This window comes from Heterocephalus glaber, unplaced genomic scaffold, assembly GCF_053883595.1.
Source record: "Heterocephalus glaber isolate CG9 unplaced genomic scaffold, H.glaber_assembly_v1.0 deba00001608, whole genome shotgun sequence".
In the NCBI taxonomy this organism is placed as follows: Eukaryota; Metazoa; Chordata; class Mammalia; order Rodentia; family Bathyergidae; genus Heterocephalus; species Heterocephalus glaber.
The window spans coordinates 30,017,591-30,037,129 of NW_028258379.1; the positions used below are offsets into that span (position 1 = coordinate 30,017,591).

At 37.3% G+C, this 19,539-nt stretch overlaps 1 protein-coding gene and 1 long non-coding RNA gene across 5 annotated transcripts in view; one reads left to right on the forward strand and one right to left on the reverse strand.

The window, feature by feature from the left end:
- Window positions 1-19,539, reverse strand: part of Rps6ka5 (ribosomal protein S6 kinase A5) — a 270,771-nt gene that overhangs the window by 138,654 nt on the left and 112,578 nt on the right. Inside the window, exons 1-2 of one of the 4 annotated variants that reach the window (XM_087195481.1) lie at window positions 16,973-19,059; window positions 16,770-16,856 (exon numbers count right to left, since the gene is read on the reverse strand). The exons of the other annotated variants lie outside the window; for them this stretch is intronic. Coding sequence (XP_087051607.1) covers window positions 16,770-16,815 — 46 coding nt within the window. The 5' untranslated portion in view covers window positions 16,816-16,856; window positions 16,973-19,059. Of the gene's footprint in view, window positions 1-16,769; window positions 16,857-16,972; window positions 19,060-19,539 lie in introns of those variants that run through there. 4 annotated transcript variants of the gene reach the window in all.
- LOC110345943 (uncharacterized) lies at window positions 483-16,588 on the forward strand. Its single transcript, XR_002389642.2, has 3 exons — window positions 483-1,063; window positions 5,059-5,163; window positions 16,363-16,588. It is a non-coding gene; the product is annotated as an uncharacterized LOC110345943 (long non-coding RNA).

A 19,539-nucleotide genomic window follows, 5' to 3' on the forward strand; every position in this document is an offset into this window, starting at 1 on the left:
TGATTACCATATGGAACCCATGAAATTGGTAAAGAGAAGAAAACATACTATCACAGCAAGGAACACCAGAATTCCTTCTACAGAGGGCACTGCACTGCCTCTATACCAAGCTCCCTCTTTGTAAGTATGGATATTACCTGGGACTGAGAGGTCAGAAGCAGAGGAGGGAAATGAGAGGGTGGATTTGCTGGTTTTGATCCCAGCAAGAAAGGGGGAAATAACATGAGAAAAGGGATGTGAGGCCAGGGAGAGGTGAGAGAAAGCTCCCCTTCCACTGAAGGCCACATGATGGAGAAACAGATTAGGAATGCTCCTTCCTGGCCCTCTGTGGGAGCAGTTGTGCTGCCCGGTGTGCTACTCCTCTGCCTCCCTTCAGAAACCTCCACTGAAGTCTACTGTATTTTCTTTGTGTGTTTTTGTCTTTCACCGAAGTCAAACAGGAACCTAGCTTGGTGTTGTGCAAACAGATCAGTGGTGTGGCAGTTATGAGGGTTTTGGGGGTTCAGAGAAGACCAGCCCTCCTAGAAATCGAGGGGAACCTGGATGGAAGGGGAGGCTTTGGACTTGCACAGGCTATGCGTGGCACTGTGGGATTTCAGTCTACTCAGTCCACATTACAAGGGGCTGACAAGTGTACCTAACAACTAGGATAACACTCAACAAGAAGACCAAAAAAGACAGAGAAGTAAGACTAGCTAGTATTAGGAAGGTGAGGTTACAGCTGTTGTTTCCATGGAGACTCTATTATAGGTCATAATACAAGAAAGGTTTTAAAATGAGGAAAATACCTACAATACAATATAGAGAGGCTTCTCAACTTACAAAGGAGTTATATCTGGAAACACATTATAAACTGAAAAGATATACCATAAGTACCACAAGTCAGATGTGGTAGCATTTGCCTGTACCAACTACTTGGAAGACTGGCAGAAGAATCACTTGAACCTAGGAAATTCAGTGCCAGCCTGGCCAGCACAGTAAGACCCCATCTCAGCAACAACAACAAAATGAATTTAAAACACCTATTTTACTGAACATTCTAACTTGGCAACACAGCATCCCCGTAAGTGTTGGTGGTTTCCCCTGTAAACACAGGGCTGATGCTCTCAGCAGCTGTCCAGAATCATCAGCCTGGGAAAAGTGCAAATTTTAAAATTCAAAGTAAGGTTGCTTATCACTTGCACAACATCATAAAGTCAGAAAATCCAAGTCAAAACATACAGCCAAGAATCATTTGTATATTTTTATGGTGCTTTTTCCTTGAGTACAAAATCACATATTGCATTTATTTTGTCATTTCTCTTTAGTCTCGTTTCCTCTGGGAGAGTTTTCTCAATTTTTGTCTTTATGACTGACTTTTCTGAAGAACAGAGGCAATTGTTTTTGTTTGTTTAAATAAAATTTTCTGACTGAATGACATATTCTCATGATTCAGCTTATGCAAGCCCAGTACATAAGTGATGTGTGCTTCTCAGGGCATCAAAGCAGAAGTGTACAATATCATTCTGTCCTTCACTGATGCCAGTAGCTTTTTTTTTTTGGTACCGGGGATCAAACTTGGGACCTTGCACTTGCAAGGCAGGCAGCAGAACCACTGAGCTAAATCCCTGGCCTTTGATGCCAGTAGCTTTCATCACTCAGTCCAGGTGCTGCCCAGGGTCTCTACTGTACAGGTACTAATTTTCTCCTTGCAGTAAGCAACCTGTTATCCTGTTTCTTATCAAAATGTCCTAAAGAGATTTAGAATCCATTGATAATTCTTACCCGAACTAATCCTTCTATAATGGTTACAAAAGTAATTTTCCAACTCTTCTACTCTAACATCAGTCAGCACTTTACTATGGAGAAGAGCCTTCCATCTATCTATTTATCTATTATCTGACTACTCAAGGATTATTTTTTCAATGAGTTAAAATTTCTTCCTGACTTTAGTTATTCTGACATATAAATTTTTCCAGTTTTGATCAGTGAAAGAAAGCACCCTCAAGCTGGCTTTTGTGTCCTCATATATACTCCCTTCTTTTCCTTTCTTGAGCACTTATTTCATTCTTCTTATAAACATCCTTAATTCCTTTTACTGGGAAATGGTATTAGAAACTAAAACTTAAATACTAGGTTTGCTCATTGTTACCGAGGTATTTTGCCTTCTAGGCTCTTTCATGAACAGAGCAAGGAAAGGTATATTTAGATCTGCTGTACACATATTTATGTTGTACATATTTATGTTTTATACATGTGTGGTACAAGTGTTTCGAAATATTTCAAGGGCCAGGCATTCGGGATATGCCTGTAATCCCAGCACTCTAGGAATCTGAGGCAGTAGGATCACAAATTCAAGCCCAGCCTGGGCAACTTAGCAAGACCTTATCTCAGAAAGTAAAGAGAGCTGAGGATGTAGCTCAGTACAAAGGCCCTAGGATCTAATCCCCAGTACCACCAAAAAAAAAAAGCAAGCCTTATTCAGTTGGCTATACCATTTGCTTACAATTTCTTCATGCAAGAAAACATTTGAATGTGAATATATTTGACCTCACACTTGTTTATTAGTTTAAGTCATCCCAAATGAACCAATAAGCATCTGGCTACTTTACCTAGAACCAGTAAGAATATGTTAAGTATAAGAATAATGATCTAAGTAATGATGAAACCCAAATATTAGAATGTTGAGTTGATGAAATGTGAAGTATATCAGTAATGATCCTGATTTAGATGCCTACCCTGTTATACCATCACTGACCCACTTTTCATCCAACAACTTATGTGTTCAATTCTGGTGTCTTTCCAAAAAACATCAGAATGTCAGCAACTTGTGGACACTTGAGCAGTTAAGGCAGAAAAAGAAGTTGGGCACTTGAATATTTAAGTTTTATATCCCTTTTCTACTACCTTTTTATATTGGAAATAAATGCTTAAATTTGAAAATGTTTTTGTGGCTTGCATGGCTTCTGAGTTCTGCTTGATGTAACTCAAGGAACTAGATTTTTGCTGTAACTTCAGGTCAAACTGAAATTGAAAGTAAAATTGGGAACAAGCATGTACCCAATATTATGCATATTAATTTAATATAAACTACAAATACCTATGTAATTGATATAATTTAAGGTTTACATAGTGGTGTACTATCTTATCCTTGCTTTAGTTTCAGCTGTACAAATAAATATATCAAGTGCTCATCATCAGTATTTTTCCCCCAGTCTGTTTCAATGAAACTCATTCTCTAGTTTTCTAGTAGTTTCCTCAGGAAGAATACTGGGTAAGGTATTCTCTGAGTCCTAGAATAGTCAAAACTTTTCCTACAGCCTTAATCTTCAAGGCTGTATAAAATTCTTGGTTTGTACTTTTTCCCTTAAGTTTCTCAAAAAAAAAAAAAAAAAAGCACTGCTTCAGTGTTTCCTTGCTTTGCACATCACCTTTGAGAAATCTGATGTAGTTGAATAATTGATTTACATCTTTTTTCCTGAAGACCTGAAGATTTTTTAAAAACTTTAATACAAACTTTCCTCATTTAATGACTGTTCAGACGTACGACCCATCTTTTTTTTTTTTGGTACAGTTCTGTACATCTTATTGATAGAGCCTCAATCTTTTTTTTGTAAAGTATACCTTGTTTATACAGCACTGTAATTTTTGGAGTTTCCTTTGACCATTTCTTTGTTCTGAATATTGTAATGTACATACTATATATAATTCCTCATTTAGCAACCTATTTATTTAATGACCTAGTTGCAAGAATGGAACTCGAGGAATGCCTGCAACATTACTAAGTATTAGGGTAATTCTAATAATAATATTACTAGGATATGTCTCAGAATTGGTCATGGTGGCAGCTGATTACTGTATCATTATTACTATCAATTTTCCCTAGTACTCAATAAGCTAGTTCAATGTGTAGACCCAAGTCTTCTCTTTTATTTATTTTTTTTTTTTTGGCACCAGGGATTGAACTCAGGACCTTGTGCTTGCAAGGCAGGCAGCGGAACCACTGAGCTAAATCCCCGGCCCTCAAGTCTTCTCTTATTCTTGGAATTACATTTCTCGAACAATTTATTTTTCTTGTTTAAGGACTCCTGTTATACATGTTACATCTGCCCTGCCTTTCTCCATTCCAACCACTTTTTCTCTGAAAAGTCATTTTTTCCATGTTTAATTTTCAAAAAATTGTTTCCCTGATTTCCTTAAATGCCCTAAATTTTTATTTGAATCCTTTCTTACCTATTCTTCCTTAGGGACCCTGTACATATAGTCATTATTTCTGATGGCTTTGTATTTTACTTTTTTCCAGAATACAATCCATTCTATTTTTTTTTGTTCATTTCTTAGTTTTGTTTTGTTTCCCAGTACCAGGCATCGAACTCAGGACCTTGCGCTTGCAAGACAGGCACGTTGCCACTGAGCTAAATCCCGTCCCTATTTCTTAGTTTTTAATATCTGACTCAAGGTGTTATCCCCAAGACAAATACCATCTCCTAATGCTTGCCTGAAGATATTTATTCATTTTAAAGTGCTGTGTTCATTATTCTTCTGCATAATGACTAGACTTAGAGCAATATTTTGTTTTGCATTTATGTTTTATTTTTATAATAGCTTTGTATTAATTTTTTTATTTCTAAGCATCTGGTACATAAAGTACCAAGTATAAAAGATCCTTCCCTATAAAAAGTTCAGTGAGGTTTCTTTGGTTTAAGGGATGATGGGGAAGGACTCGTGTGTAACTTTTCTTGTTTTTGCAAGACCTGTAATTTTCTCCTTTTATTTCTTTCTCTTCACTGGCCACAACTCCAAGGTGCCCACTTGCCCATTTATCTACTTCTCCTCTAGAAGCAATGATGTCTGAGGCTGCCACTTCAGGTCCTGCTCACCTGTGAGCCATTCTCATTAGCTGAAGCTATCAACTAAGCAAGTCTGAAGCCAGGGTTCAGTGTTTTGGTATATACTGTTAATATTTTCTCTTTCTGAGGATGATTATTTTGCCAGTGTGTTTCATCTAAACTTTTTGGGCATCTTTCTTCTTTCTTATGTATCTCTTAAGACTCCCCTTCTGCACTCTATACCCCACAGAACTGCTGCAGCCTGAGGCCTCCTGAATTTGGTGCTGCTCTTCTTTACCTACTTACAAGTAATATGAAGTTTTCAGCACTCCCGTCAGCAACGCTGAAGATATGGGTGATGTGTGGTTTTATTTGAGCCTCTTGTTGATATTATGTTGAGGGAAGGGGAGTTGGAGTACATGGAGATTTGGAACTAGGCAACTGTCATTATCCTCCAGACCTAAAATATCTATTCTTGCTCACTATTAAAGTGTCATTTCCAAAGTTTCCAAAAAGAACAATAACAAAAATTTCAAGGAAACTGGAAGCATCCAGCTTGGCCCAGAAGTTTCTCTGAGGTGTTCCAAAGGTTTAAAACCCTCCAACCTGTCTCTGTCTGCCCCTCAATGAAAGCAGAAGTTTTCTCTTTTCTCTTAAAAAAATAGTGGACTCTTTGTAGCTCCATCATCTTAAAATTTTCTGAGGAGCTTCATATAAGACTTTCCTCATGGGAGATTTTAGCACTCAGAATCATCTAATAATAATACCATATTACCCCAAAATTTCAGTGGTTTAAAATAATAGTTTCTCTCTCATTCTACATGTTCATGTGACTTATCTAGGGACTCTGTTCCATGTCTTCTTCACAAGACCTAGAAACAGAGTCACTGTCTAGAGTATTGGGATAAAAGCTTTTAATATAGTCACAATGTCAATCTGATACACTGGCCCTGAAGCCTGACATGTAATCTCTGCTCTATTTCATTGGCCAGGACTAGTCACATGACTCCACCCCAAAATAAGTGAACTTGGGCCGAGGATTTAGCTCAGTGGTTTCACCGCCTGCTGCGCAAGCGCAAATGCAAGCACCCGAGTTCGATCCCCCGGTACCAAAAAAAAAACAAAACAAAAAGAAAAACAAAACTTTAAAATAAGTGAACTTACCTTGTACCAAAAGGAGAGCCAGAAATCCCTACCATAGATATTATATCTTTTTTTTGGTACTGGGGATCGAACTATGGTCCTTGAGCTTGCGCAGCAGGCGGTGAAACCACTGAGCTAAATCCCCGGCTCTGTATCTTAAACCTAAAATATTCCTAAATATTTCTATTAATACCAATATAGGAGTATACTGCTTAGTATATGAAATCTGTATCAACTGAGTATTAAAATCAAAGGAAACATCTTCTAATGAAATTCAAATGACATGCAGTAAAACCTGTCAGATACACGTAATATTTTAGTTGGCCAAATGATAAAAGTGAAAACTCTTCAATTAAAGTTCCCAGAGTACAAAGCAAGTTATGCCAACTTTAAATTACGGAAGATAAGTATAACATAACACTCTTAAGAAGAAAATCTGCATGATTTTTTTTAATAAAGGGAACCACTAATATAAACGTATAAGTTTGTATTTATATAACAGAGATATTTATCTGTACATGGGTTTAAATATTATTAATTACCTGTTTATTTAACACAAATACATCAGAAGTTATATCTAAAGCAAAATGCAAAGGAAGATATTTATTTAACTTTGAATTTATAATAGTTGTTAATTTGAGCTACACAACAGAAAAGGGAAAAGGCAAATTTAAAAATATCTATAATAGCTGGATAATAGTACATTGATAATCATATACAATTTTTAAAAATCAAGGATATTCATAGTGAAAGACGATTAATCAGAAAAAGTAACCCTATAAAAGAGAAATTTTAAAGAAATACTAAAATTGAACATCAAGAGACTCTTCCTGGGAAATGATGTTAAAAATTTCAATTCTGCATCCCCATTATTTGCTTTATTATTCCCTTCTAGGGCCAGGGATTCAGCTCAGTGGTTCCGCTGCTTGCCTCTCAAGCACAAGGACCTGAGTTCGATCCCTGGTACCAAAAACAAACAAACAAACAAAAAACCCCACAAATTATTCCCTTCTATTTTCTACAACTTTTTAAATGTAGATGAAAATATACTAGCTTTTAAAAAGTGATTTCCATTTTACTAAGCTGTCCTTATTTATTATACTGAAACTTGACTCTCAAAAGGGTGAGATTAAAGATACTAAAATTTCACACAGAAAAGGACAGCAAGCAGGCAATAGCTAAGCAAAGAGTATACATACATAAACATCTTAATTAAAAGGTTAAAATGCAGAGTATGCATTAAAATATTCACTTCACAAGTATTTTACAATTTCTAACTATATGTAAGCATGGCATAGAACCATAGAGAATACAGTAGTTGCTTCAAGTTGCACTGTATAAAATAGAATCCAGATTCATTTTATCTGCAATGCATTCTCGGTTGAGTTACTTAACTTCTATGTCTACATAGCACAATTATTTGTAAAATGAGACAACGGTACAGGCCTTTTAGAATTTGTTGTGAGGACAGAGTTAAAACAGTTAAAATTCTTAGGAAACTCAGTGTCTGACATAACAGATGTATGGATTAAATAAAATAATGAGTTTTCACCACTAGAATGAAGCCATATGTTTATTAAGTACACAATATATGCTACCTGTTGCTATAATTCATGGAAAGGTAGTCATTCATTGGCTTCCAGCTTCAAGACAGTAATGATTTTTTTCTGTATTCTCAAACAACAAACAAAAAACAGAAACACATTCAATAACTCATTGTGGGAAATCAGGTGTAAAACCAAAACCTGGGTTAAACTCTCCTTGAGACATGGGAGGGGAGATAACAAGCCACCACTACCACCACCACCCTCCACCTCAGGCTGTTCACTAACATGCCAGCGTTAACCAGTTTCAAAGAAAAAAACAACTACAATTTTTAAAAATACATTCAGGTATAGTCTACAAATTATAAAAACCTAAAAAAAACCTTTCCCTAAACCCTAGATCACATGCTTACTTCTTTATACAAAGCTAATAAAAGTAAAAAACATTATTAGTTCGGGGCTCTTTGTCCACTAAAGGCAAAAGTCCCCTGGTCCTCCTCTTCCAAATTATTTTTGTGTCTGTTGTCTTTTGTCCTCATTGGCTCCTCGGTCAGAGATAAGCTCACAAGCTGGTTCCTTCAACTCATGAACAAATCTATAACCCTAAGCTACAATGCATGAGGACAAACAACATTTCAAAGAAGGGTAAAGGAATAAGCAGAGGACAAAAAGGTCAACTCAAAGTGCCTGGAGAGAGAGCTGTTCTCGTAGGGAAACTCAAACAGTAGGCAGGGAACCCCAGGAAAGGGTCAGGATATGGAAGAAAGAGTAACCTTGGAGGACAGGGGACTCGGAGGAAGGAGGCAAAAAATGGCAATAGGGGAAATGTCTGAAAACCTTTTAAGGAGTTTTATTTCCCAGGTTCCTCAATACACATGATTAATAATTTTAGGAGGAAAACAATCAGATTTGGGGGTCACCAGGCATGCAGAAGAGCAAAGATGAGGTAGGAGTGAAAACACAAGTACAAATCTACCCAACCCCCGCTGGCTCCAGAAAACAGAGCCAGGCTAACGCTCCCCAAGTGTAAGTTTAGAGGACCCTTTTCTGGAGAAACAGAAAGGCGCTTAGGTAAAAGACTTCTTGATATTAACGTGTGCAGCAGTCTCCAGTGAAAAACACTAGAGAAGCCTCCAAGTATCAGGCTGCATATCCCTCACAGAACTTCTAACCAGCACTTTAGTGCCTCATTCATATTATGACGGTTGAGAAAAATCCCTAAAATGAAAGATAGTAAATAAAGCAGGGAGAAAAGGAACTCAGGAATAATCAATTCAGGGTTGAAGGAAAATAAAACTTTATGAAAAGTACAATTAATTAATATCCTCAAGGAGATATATTTCAACCATAAAATAAAACAAAACAATAAAAAAAAGAAAACAAGGAGTATGCTCTTAGAAATTATTTAAATCTGGAGTGGAAAATAAAGCCTATTAAAGGTGTGGATAAAAAAGTTAAAGAAAAAGGCCAAAAGTCAAGTAAAAATGCAAAATGAACAACAAGACAGAAAAAGAAAATTATTGAAAATTTTGTACATAACAATTTTTAAAAAAGCGAACAAAAGAACCAAGAGGAGGAAATTATCAAATATATGATTCAAAAAATACTCCCAAAACTGAAGTTTTAAAAGGCACACTCAGTGCTCAGCATAACAAATTTTAAAATATACCAAGTCATGTAAATGTGAAATTTCAAAATCCCAAACCAGGGATAATAAAAAATCCTAAAGCCTTCTTGTGATTTAAAAAACACATCACAAACAAAACAACAGAATCAGAATAGCATTCAAACTTCTCATCCCAGTTATTAGAAGCTAAAAGACAATGAAATGCTTTCAAAACCCCAACAATTTTATAAGCCAGAGTATCCTAAGTATGAAAACATAATGAAGGGCCCGGGATTTAACTCAGTGGTTCCGGTGTGTGCCTTGCAAGCGCAAGATCCCAAGTTCGATCCCTGGTACCAAAAAAATAAAATAAAATAAACAAAAAACAAAACAAAAAACCCCCATAATGTAGACAGTCTAATATTTTAAAAATCTTTTTCTTTTTTAGCACTAAGGATTGACCCCGGGGCCTCATGCATGCTTAGATAAGAGCTCAACCACTGAGCAACACACCAACCCACCTTTTCTTTAAACATTATTTTGAGATACAGTCTTGTAAAGTTGCCCAATTGACAAGTTCTCCCTTGTCTAGAGATGTTGGGAAACTAAACACTCATTTTAAGAATGTCCATATGACATCATGTGGCCAAAAACTAAACATGCAGGTAAGTCTGCTGAAGAACATTTCAAATTCTAAATACAAAGCAAATGCCTCATGAACAGAAAGTATCTTTCTCTCCCTCGTATTCCTATCTGAGTGTGAAGAGTCAATAATGAGGACAAAGAGCAAAAAAGGAGGAGCCTGGATTCTTAGGAGCATGGGATGCCTGACTTCTGACTCACTGCTATATAAGCATTTTTAAAATCCTATTTAAGCCACTGTCATTGATTGAGTTTTCTATTACTGACAGCCAAAATCATGCCGTTACTATGATAGGCACTGGGAAACAAAGATGAAGCACTAGCTCCTGCTCAAAAAGCTCATTATATACTAAAGTACAGTGCATGTAACCAACAAACTATAATATACCAAACTGAATGCACTACTGTCAAAATGGTGCTGTAAGAATTCAGAGGGAAAGATCGTATCTAGTTTGAGCATAGGCAAAAGCTTCAGCTGGTTGACTGATATAGCCCTGGAGAATGAGTTTTAACAGAAACATACATTCCACACTAAAGAAACAGCACAAGCAAATGTGCAGGGAAAATAAAGTGTATTTAAGAAAACCAAAAAGCCCAGGGCTTCGGAGTTGACCAAAGATTACCATTCAGAATTTACAAAGAATTTCTATAGGAAGATAAATGATGCAACAGAAAGAAAGAAAAAGACACAAATAAGCATTTACAAGAAATCTAAAAGAGAAATAAACATACAAAATATTCAGCTTCATTAGTAATCAAAGAAATATAATTTTAATAATCACAAGATCACAGTAACATTCACACTCACCAGACTGGCAAAGATTTCTTTTTAATCTGAGAATAAAAACTGTTGGAAAGAATGAAAAACAACTAGATTACTTATCCACTGATATCGAACAATATAAACTAATAAAACTATTTTGAGGGAAAAAAAATCAGTATTATGTGAAGATGTATATTCTCCCAAGACTAGTAGAGCATTTGACTTCTAAGTATGTATATTAGAAAAAATCTTATATGTATGCACCAGTAGAGACATACAAAACTACAGAACTATTATTTTTAATAAGAAAAAAGAAAACATCTCAAATGTCCATTGACAGCTGAATGAACAAACTATAGTCTTTATACACGTAACAGTATAAACTCATAGTAATGAATAAAATATACCTTATATGCAAAAACATGGGTGAATACAAGAACATAAGTTCTGCTGCATACAAAAAAGAATTTCTTTTAATCAAAGATAGTTTAATAAAAAAGGTAATATTTAAAGGAGAAACTATAAAAACTATATCTAAAATATACCAATAAAATTAATTTTTTTAAAAAGATAATTTCACAAAAGACCAAGACCAAATGGTCAATAGCATATTAAACATACCAGTATTCAAGGAAATGCTAATTCAAAAAGAGAAACTAGGGCTGGGGATTTAGCTCAGTGGTTTCGCCGCCTGCTGCGCAAGTGCAAGGACCCAAGTTTGATCCCCATTACCAAAAAAAAAAAAAAAAGAGAGAAACCACTTTACTTCTATCAAATCATTAAAATTTTAAACGCCTGATAATACTAGGAGGTAGCAAGTAAAATGAACTCCTGTGTCCTGGTTAGTGGAGATGAGCTCTTACAATGGGTTTGGAAAGCAATATGGCAATAATGAAAAAAGTAGGTGTTAGAAAAACTTCTTAGTTTTTTTATAGTCTGATATTAAAGAAAAAGAAAAAGGAAACAATAGATAGGCAGCTGATACTTGTTTGCCATGAGCTATAGACATTCTTTTCAATCATTTTTAATTGAAAGATAATTTTCTTTAGTTCTAGTCATTGTACAGTAATTTTAGAATATAGAAGACTAAGATTTTTCTAAACAAACTCATGCACAGAGACAAATTTTTTTTGATCTAAACACCAGCTAATTAATAAGGACACTCCTATTTACTGTATAACAGTATCTTTCTATAGGGAATTCTGAAGAAAGCCAGTTTTTTAAATCCCGTAAACTATATTATTGTATAAAGATTTCCTTTTCAACCTTCTAAAAGCTTCCTGATTTTTCTGTCCAATAATCATAGCCAACAATACAAAATAAAATTATAAATAATAAACAAGTGGATCCCTTGGTTTGAAAAGAAATAACCCTCACTTGAAGAAGTGTAAATTGCACATAGTAGTGCACACCTGTTATAATTCCATTTACTCAGGAGGCAGAAGCAGGAGGATCACAAATTCAAGGTCTGGGCAACTTAACAAGGCTTTGTCTCAATCAATCAATCAATCAATCAAAGGCTGAGGATGTAACACAGTAGAGCACTTGTGCAAGGCCCTGGGTTCAATTCCCAGTACCACCAATAAAACAACAAAACATATGTGATATTTTAGCCACATGACACATGGACTACGTTTTGCATAGCAAAAAAGTAAAAAGTCATTTATACATGAAAATGATTTCTTAAAAACAGTAATATTGCAAAAAACTTAAAGATACTGTCTTAAAAGGAAAGAAAACTATTTCAGATTCTAGTTTTAAATACTTAACGATATTAGAAGAAAATGTATATGTAAAGATCATTTTAAGTTTTAAAAATTAAATAGCATCATAAATTATATAGGAGAAAGTGACAATCTTATAATCCCTAAACTTTAATATTATACTGTAATAATAATGTGATTATGCAACTTTTCTACCTATTTAGATTTCTTTTAAAACTGAAAATCAATCTGATCCAAAAGTCTGCACATTATTCATGTGTAATTTAGGTGACATTCATCAACTGACTGCCTCTATTCTGCTTTAAGACAATTAACGCATTTAATGGTACCTACTATGTGTCACAAAAAATAAAAATACATGTTTTGCCAGTTTAGAGACATTCACAGTTTGATGAGGGGAGAGAAATACATAATGACAGTGCAATATAACAAATATAATTAGAGAGAAGTAAAATAAAACTCAAAGAATTAGCAAATATCTGACAAAAGCAGAGAATTATCAGGGAAGACCTCAAAGAAGATAGCACGTTGACTTTTGAGCAGAGCCTTAAAAGTAGAGATATGTCTGGGTTTTGGGACAATGGGAGCACCCAATTTTAAATTTTCCTCTTCACCCTAAAAAAAGAAAATAAACCATAAAAGCAACTAAGTAAATAAAACCACATCTGACTCATACCTTCAGCATAATGAGACAGAGGAGGACACAACAGCCTTCAAATTACTTGTCATTAAAAAAACAGACCAAATTCCAACAGAGGCTGAAGGCTTGGGAGACTATGAGATACTGAAAATGAGTAGAGGGGTATGGAAGACTCAGACAAGGCAAGTCAAAATCATCTCCGGAAAAAGACCAACAGTAAAAGCCAAAATACTAAAAACAGGTGGTCAACAAGTAGGAAAGAGGATCTGTCTTGGAGAAGCACAGCTTCAGGGAGCAAACCACATAGACAGAAGAGTGGGTACCCTTGGAAACCGGGCAGTGAAAGGAAAGATGAGGATCCTACAGAAACAAAAGAGAAGGCATACTAATTCTACCCCTGCCCCATCACCACTCATAAAAGAAACTGCACAGGGGAGGGCGCTATGGAGTGCTTTAAATAGGGAATGAACCAATATACCAAAAAAGCAGACCATACACAGAAAACTGCTGTAGAAATGTGTATCAGAAAAATGCTAATCAAGGCTCCCTCTCAAACAAAAACAAACAACCACAAAGCTGACCAGTAATAAGAACAACCCAAACTGAATTTAAAATCTTCAAACAAGCATTTAGGGGATAAGAAAAACATCCTGAAGCAGAAACGAGTAAACAAACAAAAAAGGAAGAAATGAAATAACTCAGAAAAGAAACAAAAGAAGTAACAGACATGCTCCAAACAGATGTGGGAGGATGCATCCCCCCACAATGAAGCACAGGGAAAGGAACTCACTGGCAAGGGGATGCGCATGTGTGTTGCACAATTTGTAGCCTGATGAACTACAAATAACCACTATGGGCAAGTAGGTAGTGCCTGATCATCGAGGACTTTGAAAGACAAGCTAAGGTCTACTGATAGCATTTTCAAAGCTGGGATGAGAGGAATAAACAAGGAGGGAGAGAACATGTTTTCACATTCAGTGAACTCCTTTAAAAACTCAAGATCTACCACTTACTACGGTTGGGCTGATCAATTCTTTTTAATGCTCTAAGCCTTTATTTGTAATCTATAATTGGATGGATGGATGTTTGGGACAGACAGGTAATAGATTAGGTGGAAGATAGGTAGACAGACCAAAATACATACACACAAATAATAACTGTACTTGTCTGACCCTGGGTTCTTCCCCAAGTAGAGTATCAGAAAAGGATCTGTACATAGGTAATTTAAATGGAAGAAGTAAAGGACCACAGAGGGTGAAACTAGAGACATAAACTAATCCAAAGGTACTTATTGACATGGTCACTGTTGTGGATAACTGGAGCTCAGTCTTGCCTGGGCTCTCCAATGAACAGCTAGAATACTCTTAGAATTGTCTGTGCAAGAATGGGGAGAAACATTTCTCCACTGGCTCCTGCACCCTTGAGATAAGGGTTGTCCCAGAGAAAGCATAAACATCCCCACACTTCCAGGCTGCACATGTCTGCATGCCCTCTCACCTGCAGTCCCACTGGGTGGGCAGTGAAGACTGGGGCAGAAAGGGAAAGATGCACAGTGAGCATCTGCACACTGCAAGCCAAAGCCTGCATGAAGAGGCTTGAAGATGAGGTGAAGTGGTGCTTAAGGGACAATGAACAGAATATAGCTCAGATCTCCCTCAGTCTTCAAGGAGCTAGAACTGCTACTATACAGTGATGACAGGGAGAAGCTTATGTAGAACTCATGGGATGTTTCTTGTTGCTTCCATGCCCATGGAATGATGAACAGGATTTGCAGCAATCATAACTCAACAAGAGCAAGGCAACTAAAGACTTACATCAATCAGAGATAAAGGTCTGAATCACACAAGTCAAATAACATCCTGCTTGGCTGTCCATCTTTCTTGCTCCATTAGCCATTGCCCCAGATCTCTGTGCATCAGAGTACCCCAGATGCCAAAGTGGCCTAATATTGTAATTATACCCATTCACCTTGCTACTTACAGTTAAGTTCCACCGTCTTTCCTTTGCCATTCCAGAATCATATTATTTCTATGATACTAGGGAACCCAGTTCCATAGAAGCATCTCCATCCCATGTCCTCTCAACACTGCATTCTTTATTTGGTGAAAAAAGTGTTTTCTTTGGATCCTCTAAGAAATCAGATAATGTGTTCTCCTGTCTCCTATAAGAAGCCCACTCTAATACTTTCTCTTTTCTGAGACTTCTGACCTACTCTGCCAAAGACTGTGTATCCTTGCATATTTACCTACTGTATTTTAGGTCATATTCCTGTTCAAGCTTCAAGAAACCATCCCAGCAGTACATTACAACTAGGTTACTGTGATGTTTAATCCAGAGTTATGACTTGTGCTCTCATGGTAACAGAATATGCTTACTGTCAATAATTCTCCCTTATCCACCCTTATTCTCTTCTCCCTTGCCACCCCTGCTCCATCCAATAATTTCCAGATCCACTTTCCCACATGTTCCTCCTGTTCATATTGACATATACTGTATTAACTGGATCCTGGAATTATCTGCCTGAATATTCTCTCCCGGAATAAGTACAACACCCTGATTAAACTCTGCTGAGATTGTGTCCAGTTGTTCTTCTGGAAGCAATAAGGGGAAGGGAGGGGGCATATCCCGAGACCAGGCATCATCCTGTGAGGCATCCACTTTGAAAGGATCTTTGCATGGTCTCCAAATAAGGGACGCTTCTTCTTATCTAACAAGATGTTGATCCTGCCTGTCCAGAACATGCAGGGAAATACAGGGGTTCAAGATTCTCAGGTTCATCCACCTAGACATCACCTTTTGAGATCTCAGGAGCCTGACATTTCCTTATTAGGGCCCTGACTTTGCTCCTGAACACCTGTCAAGAGTGTACTGGTGAGGCAGAACCACTGTGAATAACAGAGGAAACTTATAAGGGTTCAGCCTCCCACAGGTGTGGGAGCTGGTTGGTCTATATAAGACTGGCAGTTCCACATCTGGAGCTGAGGCTAAAGACATCAGGGCAGGGAGCTGGAAAGGCAAGCATCTTAGTCATTTTCTTGTCACTGAGATGCAATACCCTACACCCACAACTTAAAAGATGAGTTTATTTTTGGCTCACATTTTTAGTCCCTAGTCTGCTGGCTCCAAAGTATGACAGCATGGCCAGGGCATAGTGCAGGCACAGCTGCTCATCTCATGGCAGAAAGAAAGCAGAGAGATGAAGGGAGGAGCTGAAAATGAAGAAACACTCTTCCAGGTCATACTCCCAGTGACCTGCCTTTCCCACAAGACCCCACCTCCTGACAGCAAGTCAGCTATAATACCCTCTAATCCTATCATGTTTCAAAAGCCCCACCTATTGAGCATATGAGGCGTTTGGGGGGACATCCAGATATCAACCATAACAGAAAGTCGGACATGAAGTGAGAATGAACCAGGATAAATTAGAACCCCAAAGATAAGCTGGAACGCATGAAGATTAACAAAGCCCATATCATCTGTTTCTACTTTCAGGCCTCCAACCTCAATGATGCTGAAAACCTGCAGAAAAACTACCCACTGCCCCAGGATCCCAGAAGCTAATGGATAGGATCTAACAAGAGCGGGAGAAGCTGCAGCCCTGGCCACTGCTCCATGCCAACAATGTGACACAGCAGATCAGCAACAACGTGTGGTGCTGGAACAGAGCCTAGTATCATCACCAGCCTTTAGACATAAAAGATATGCAGGTGCTACTTCACTTCTGCCCTCCAGTCTCACTCAAAATTATTCTTGTGGCCACTACTAACCCAAAATCCAGAAGAAAGTTCTGGGAAACATAATTCCCAGTTAGCTCTGTGGACACATTACAAACCCATACAGAAAGTACACAGCTCTGCTCTCCTTATGATTAAGTCCTGGCCCTGATTTTTTAGCATTACCTGGTTTATGGCCACTGGGACTGAGGATCTTTCCAAATGCTTCCATGACAGTCCTCTTTCCATGGCATGCGTTGATAATTTGCTAACCTGTTGTTTTCACGGTTTCAAAAGATGAAAGAGGTTAGTTATCTCAGAGCCCTTACAGTGACCACTGTCTTCAGATTACTCGAGTCCTAGAGTTATCACATAACCCAACTCTTCACCTTCCATTCAGTGCTAGTCCTAATCCTCCGAAGATAAGTCTTACAAGTCCTTGTTCAGTTTCATCGGTAAGTAATCCACTCCAATATCCCATCCAAAGGTATGCTTTCTAGAGTCACGCTAGGTACTAAGTTGTTTTAGCCTGGAGACACATAAAAGCAGTTTTTTTGGAAGGTAACACCAGTGAGAAGGAGTGAGGAATTGAGTGAAATGGACAATAAGGAAAAAACAACGCAAGGATGCACTATCAACTCAATCTAATCTGGATTTTTTGAGGAACATACAAAATGCTTCTCAGAATTTTCCACTCTAAAATCAATACAGAGAAGGGTTTACTATCCGTTCTCATATCCCATTAGTTAAAGGTTGCCCTAGTGGGACATTAACCCCATTACCCTCCTGGAATGTGCGCTTGTTCTTGATGAGCCAGCTCTGACCAGGATTCTAAGCCTTGCAGCAGGAATCAAAGTCCTGGGGCAAAAAATGGAAAAGGTGCAGTATGTGTACTTCAGGTGAGCTGACATCAACAGAGAACTGTTTGGCATAGCTGCAGTTGAGACTCCAGAATGGGGCAGACAGGGTGCGGGGTTGTGCACCAGAGGTGTCAGATATAATACTCATCACACAGGTGTGTCATGAGGATTAAATAAGATATGCAAAATGCTTGGCAGAGATATGACAACAAAGCTCAATAAACTATAGCTGTTATCATTAGGTTAGACACAGAACTAAGACTGCGGTAGTGGCAATGGTGAGCAATAAGCAGAAAAAGGAGATATTTCAGTTACAACTGATACAACAAGAAGAAAAACTGGTGAGCCAGGAGAACAGAAGACAGAGGAAGAAATCTAGAATGTTTCTAGCTAGGGTCCTAGCAGGTTGGAAAATGGTAATGTCTCTAAATAAAACAGAAAGCTGGAGGAAGAAGCATTATTTAACTTGAGACACCTGTGACCATCAAAATGTTTCTGATGAGAAACTCAAGAAAGGGGTGAAAGCTGATGGATGATAGTTCAAGCCATAACAATTCTTTGATCTCCAGGAACAGTAGAAACAGCTACAAGAAGAGAGAAGCAGCCAGTGTAGTAAGTTGAAAGAAGTATAAACTGCTCTTTCAAATTCTGGTGGGAAGGAGAATAGTAATAGCTAGAGGCCACAGAAGTTTTATTTTGTTTTTTGTTGTTGTTTTGTTTTTTGGTACTGGGGATCGAACTCAAGTCCTTGCACCTGCACAGCAGGCGGCGAAACCAGTGAGCTAAATCCCCAGCCCCTGTTTTGTTTTCTAACAAGAAGACTCAAATGTGTTTGAGGCAAAGAGAGCTTGAGGATCCCAGAAAGGGGAGGAAAAACTGGAGTAAAGTCTGAAACGTGGAAGATTTTTAAAATAGGTGTTAGAGAACAATCTGCCTTGATCCTATTTAATATGCTTGGGTTTGTTTTTAATACATCAACTAGAAAATGTACATTTAACATCTCATTTCCTGGGACCAACTTAATAAGGTTATAAAATATTTTTTAATAAAACCTTGTCTTTTCCTATTCAACATTACAAAACATAAGTTTCTTAGACTGATTTAGTTTCAGTCAAAAGGTGACAATTGTATGCAGTGAGAAAAAAATCTTTTTCTATTTGAGGTTGTTTATTTCCCCTTTTTTGTCAGGAGGTAAGATTATTTATAAAACAATTTTCAGATAATGTCCAGTTTAGGCAGTGCCAGGACAGTATCGACAGCACATACATTGCTCTGAACTCCAAAATCTTAACTCCTTCTAGAGGGTCCAATTAGCCCAACTCTAGCAAATACACGAGAACTGAAAAATAAGCTAAACAGCTAGCACATTAAGTTCCTTTTAACTGCCAGGTGGTAAGCTATTCTGAAGCTGTTTAGATTTGTGGTTGGGCCTCAACCCATGTCTCTGGACAACATTCTGCTGGAGGCAGAACAAAGTTATATTTAATGTCTGCGTACTTTTAAACAATGCTGCTCACTCTTCTCTTATTGCCAGGGTCACTTACCTTGAAGACTCACTGTGTTTTTGGTGTATAAAACAGCAGTGTTTACTTATCCAAGTGATTCTGGAATTACATAATTGAGCCAATATGAAAACTGAGTCAATAAGAAAACAAATGCTTATAAAGCAGTAACAAACAGCCTTTTTTCCAATACATGTACCAAATAAATTTAATTTAGAAGAACTGAACTAAATATAAAACACTTCAAAAAGAAGAAACAGAACATTAAGCTTACTAAGATTTTTGGCATGATCCAGAGAACATGCTCAGGGAACTGACCTCCATGGAAATCACAGAAGCATTTTAATGGCCTTGCCTGAAAAACCTCTTTCTCTGAGTTGTTCTACAACATTCTATAAACTTCCATCATACAGCATGTAAGTTTTCTATCAACTTTCTGGGTGTTTTTCTGTACCAAGGAATTTTCTAAAAGATCAGGATAACAATCTTTTTTAAACAATGAAGCTATTTTTCTTATATAAAGAATTGCCTTTTCTTCACAATTCACAAAGAAAAAAATGCACGTCCTCAAAATTCCCATATTTTCCTGCCTCC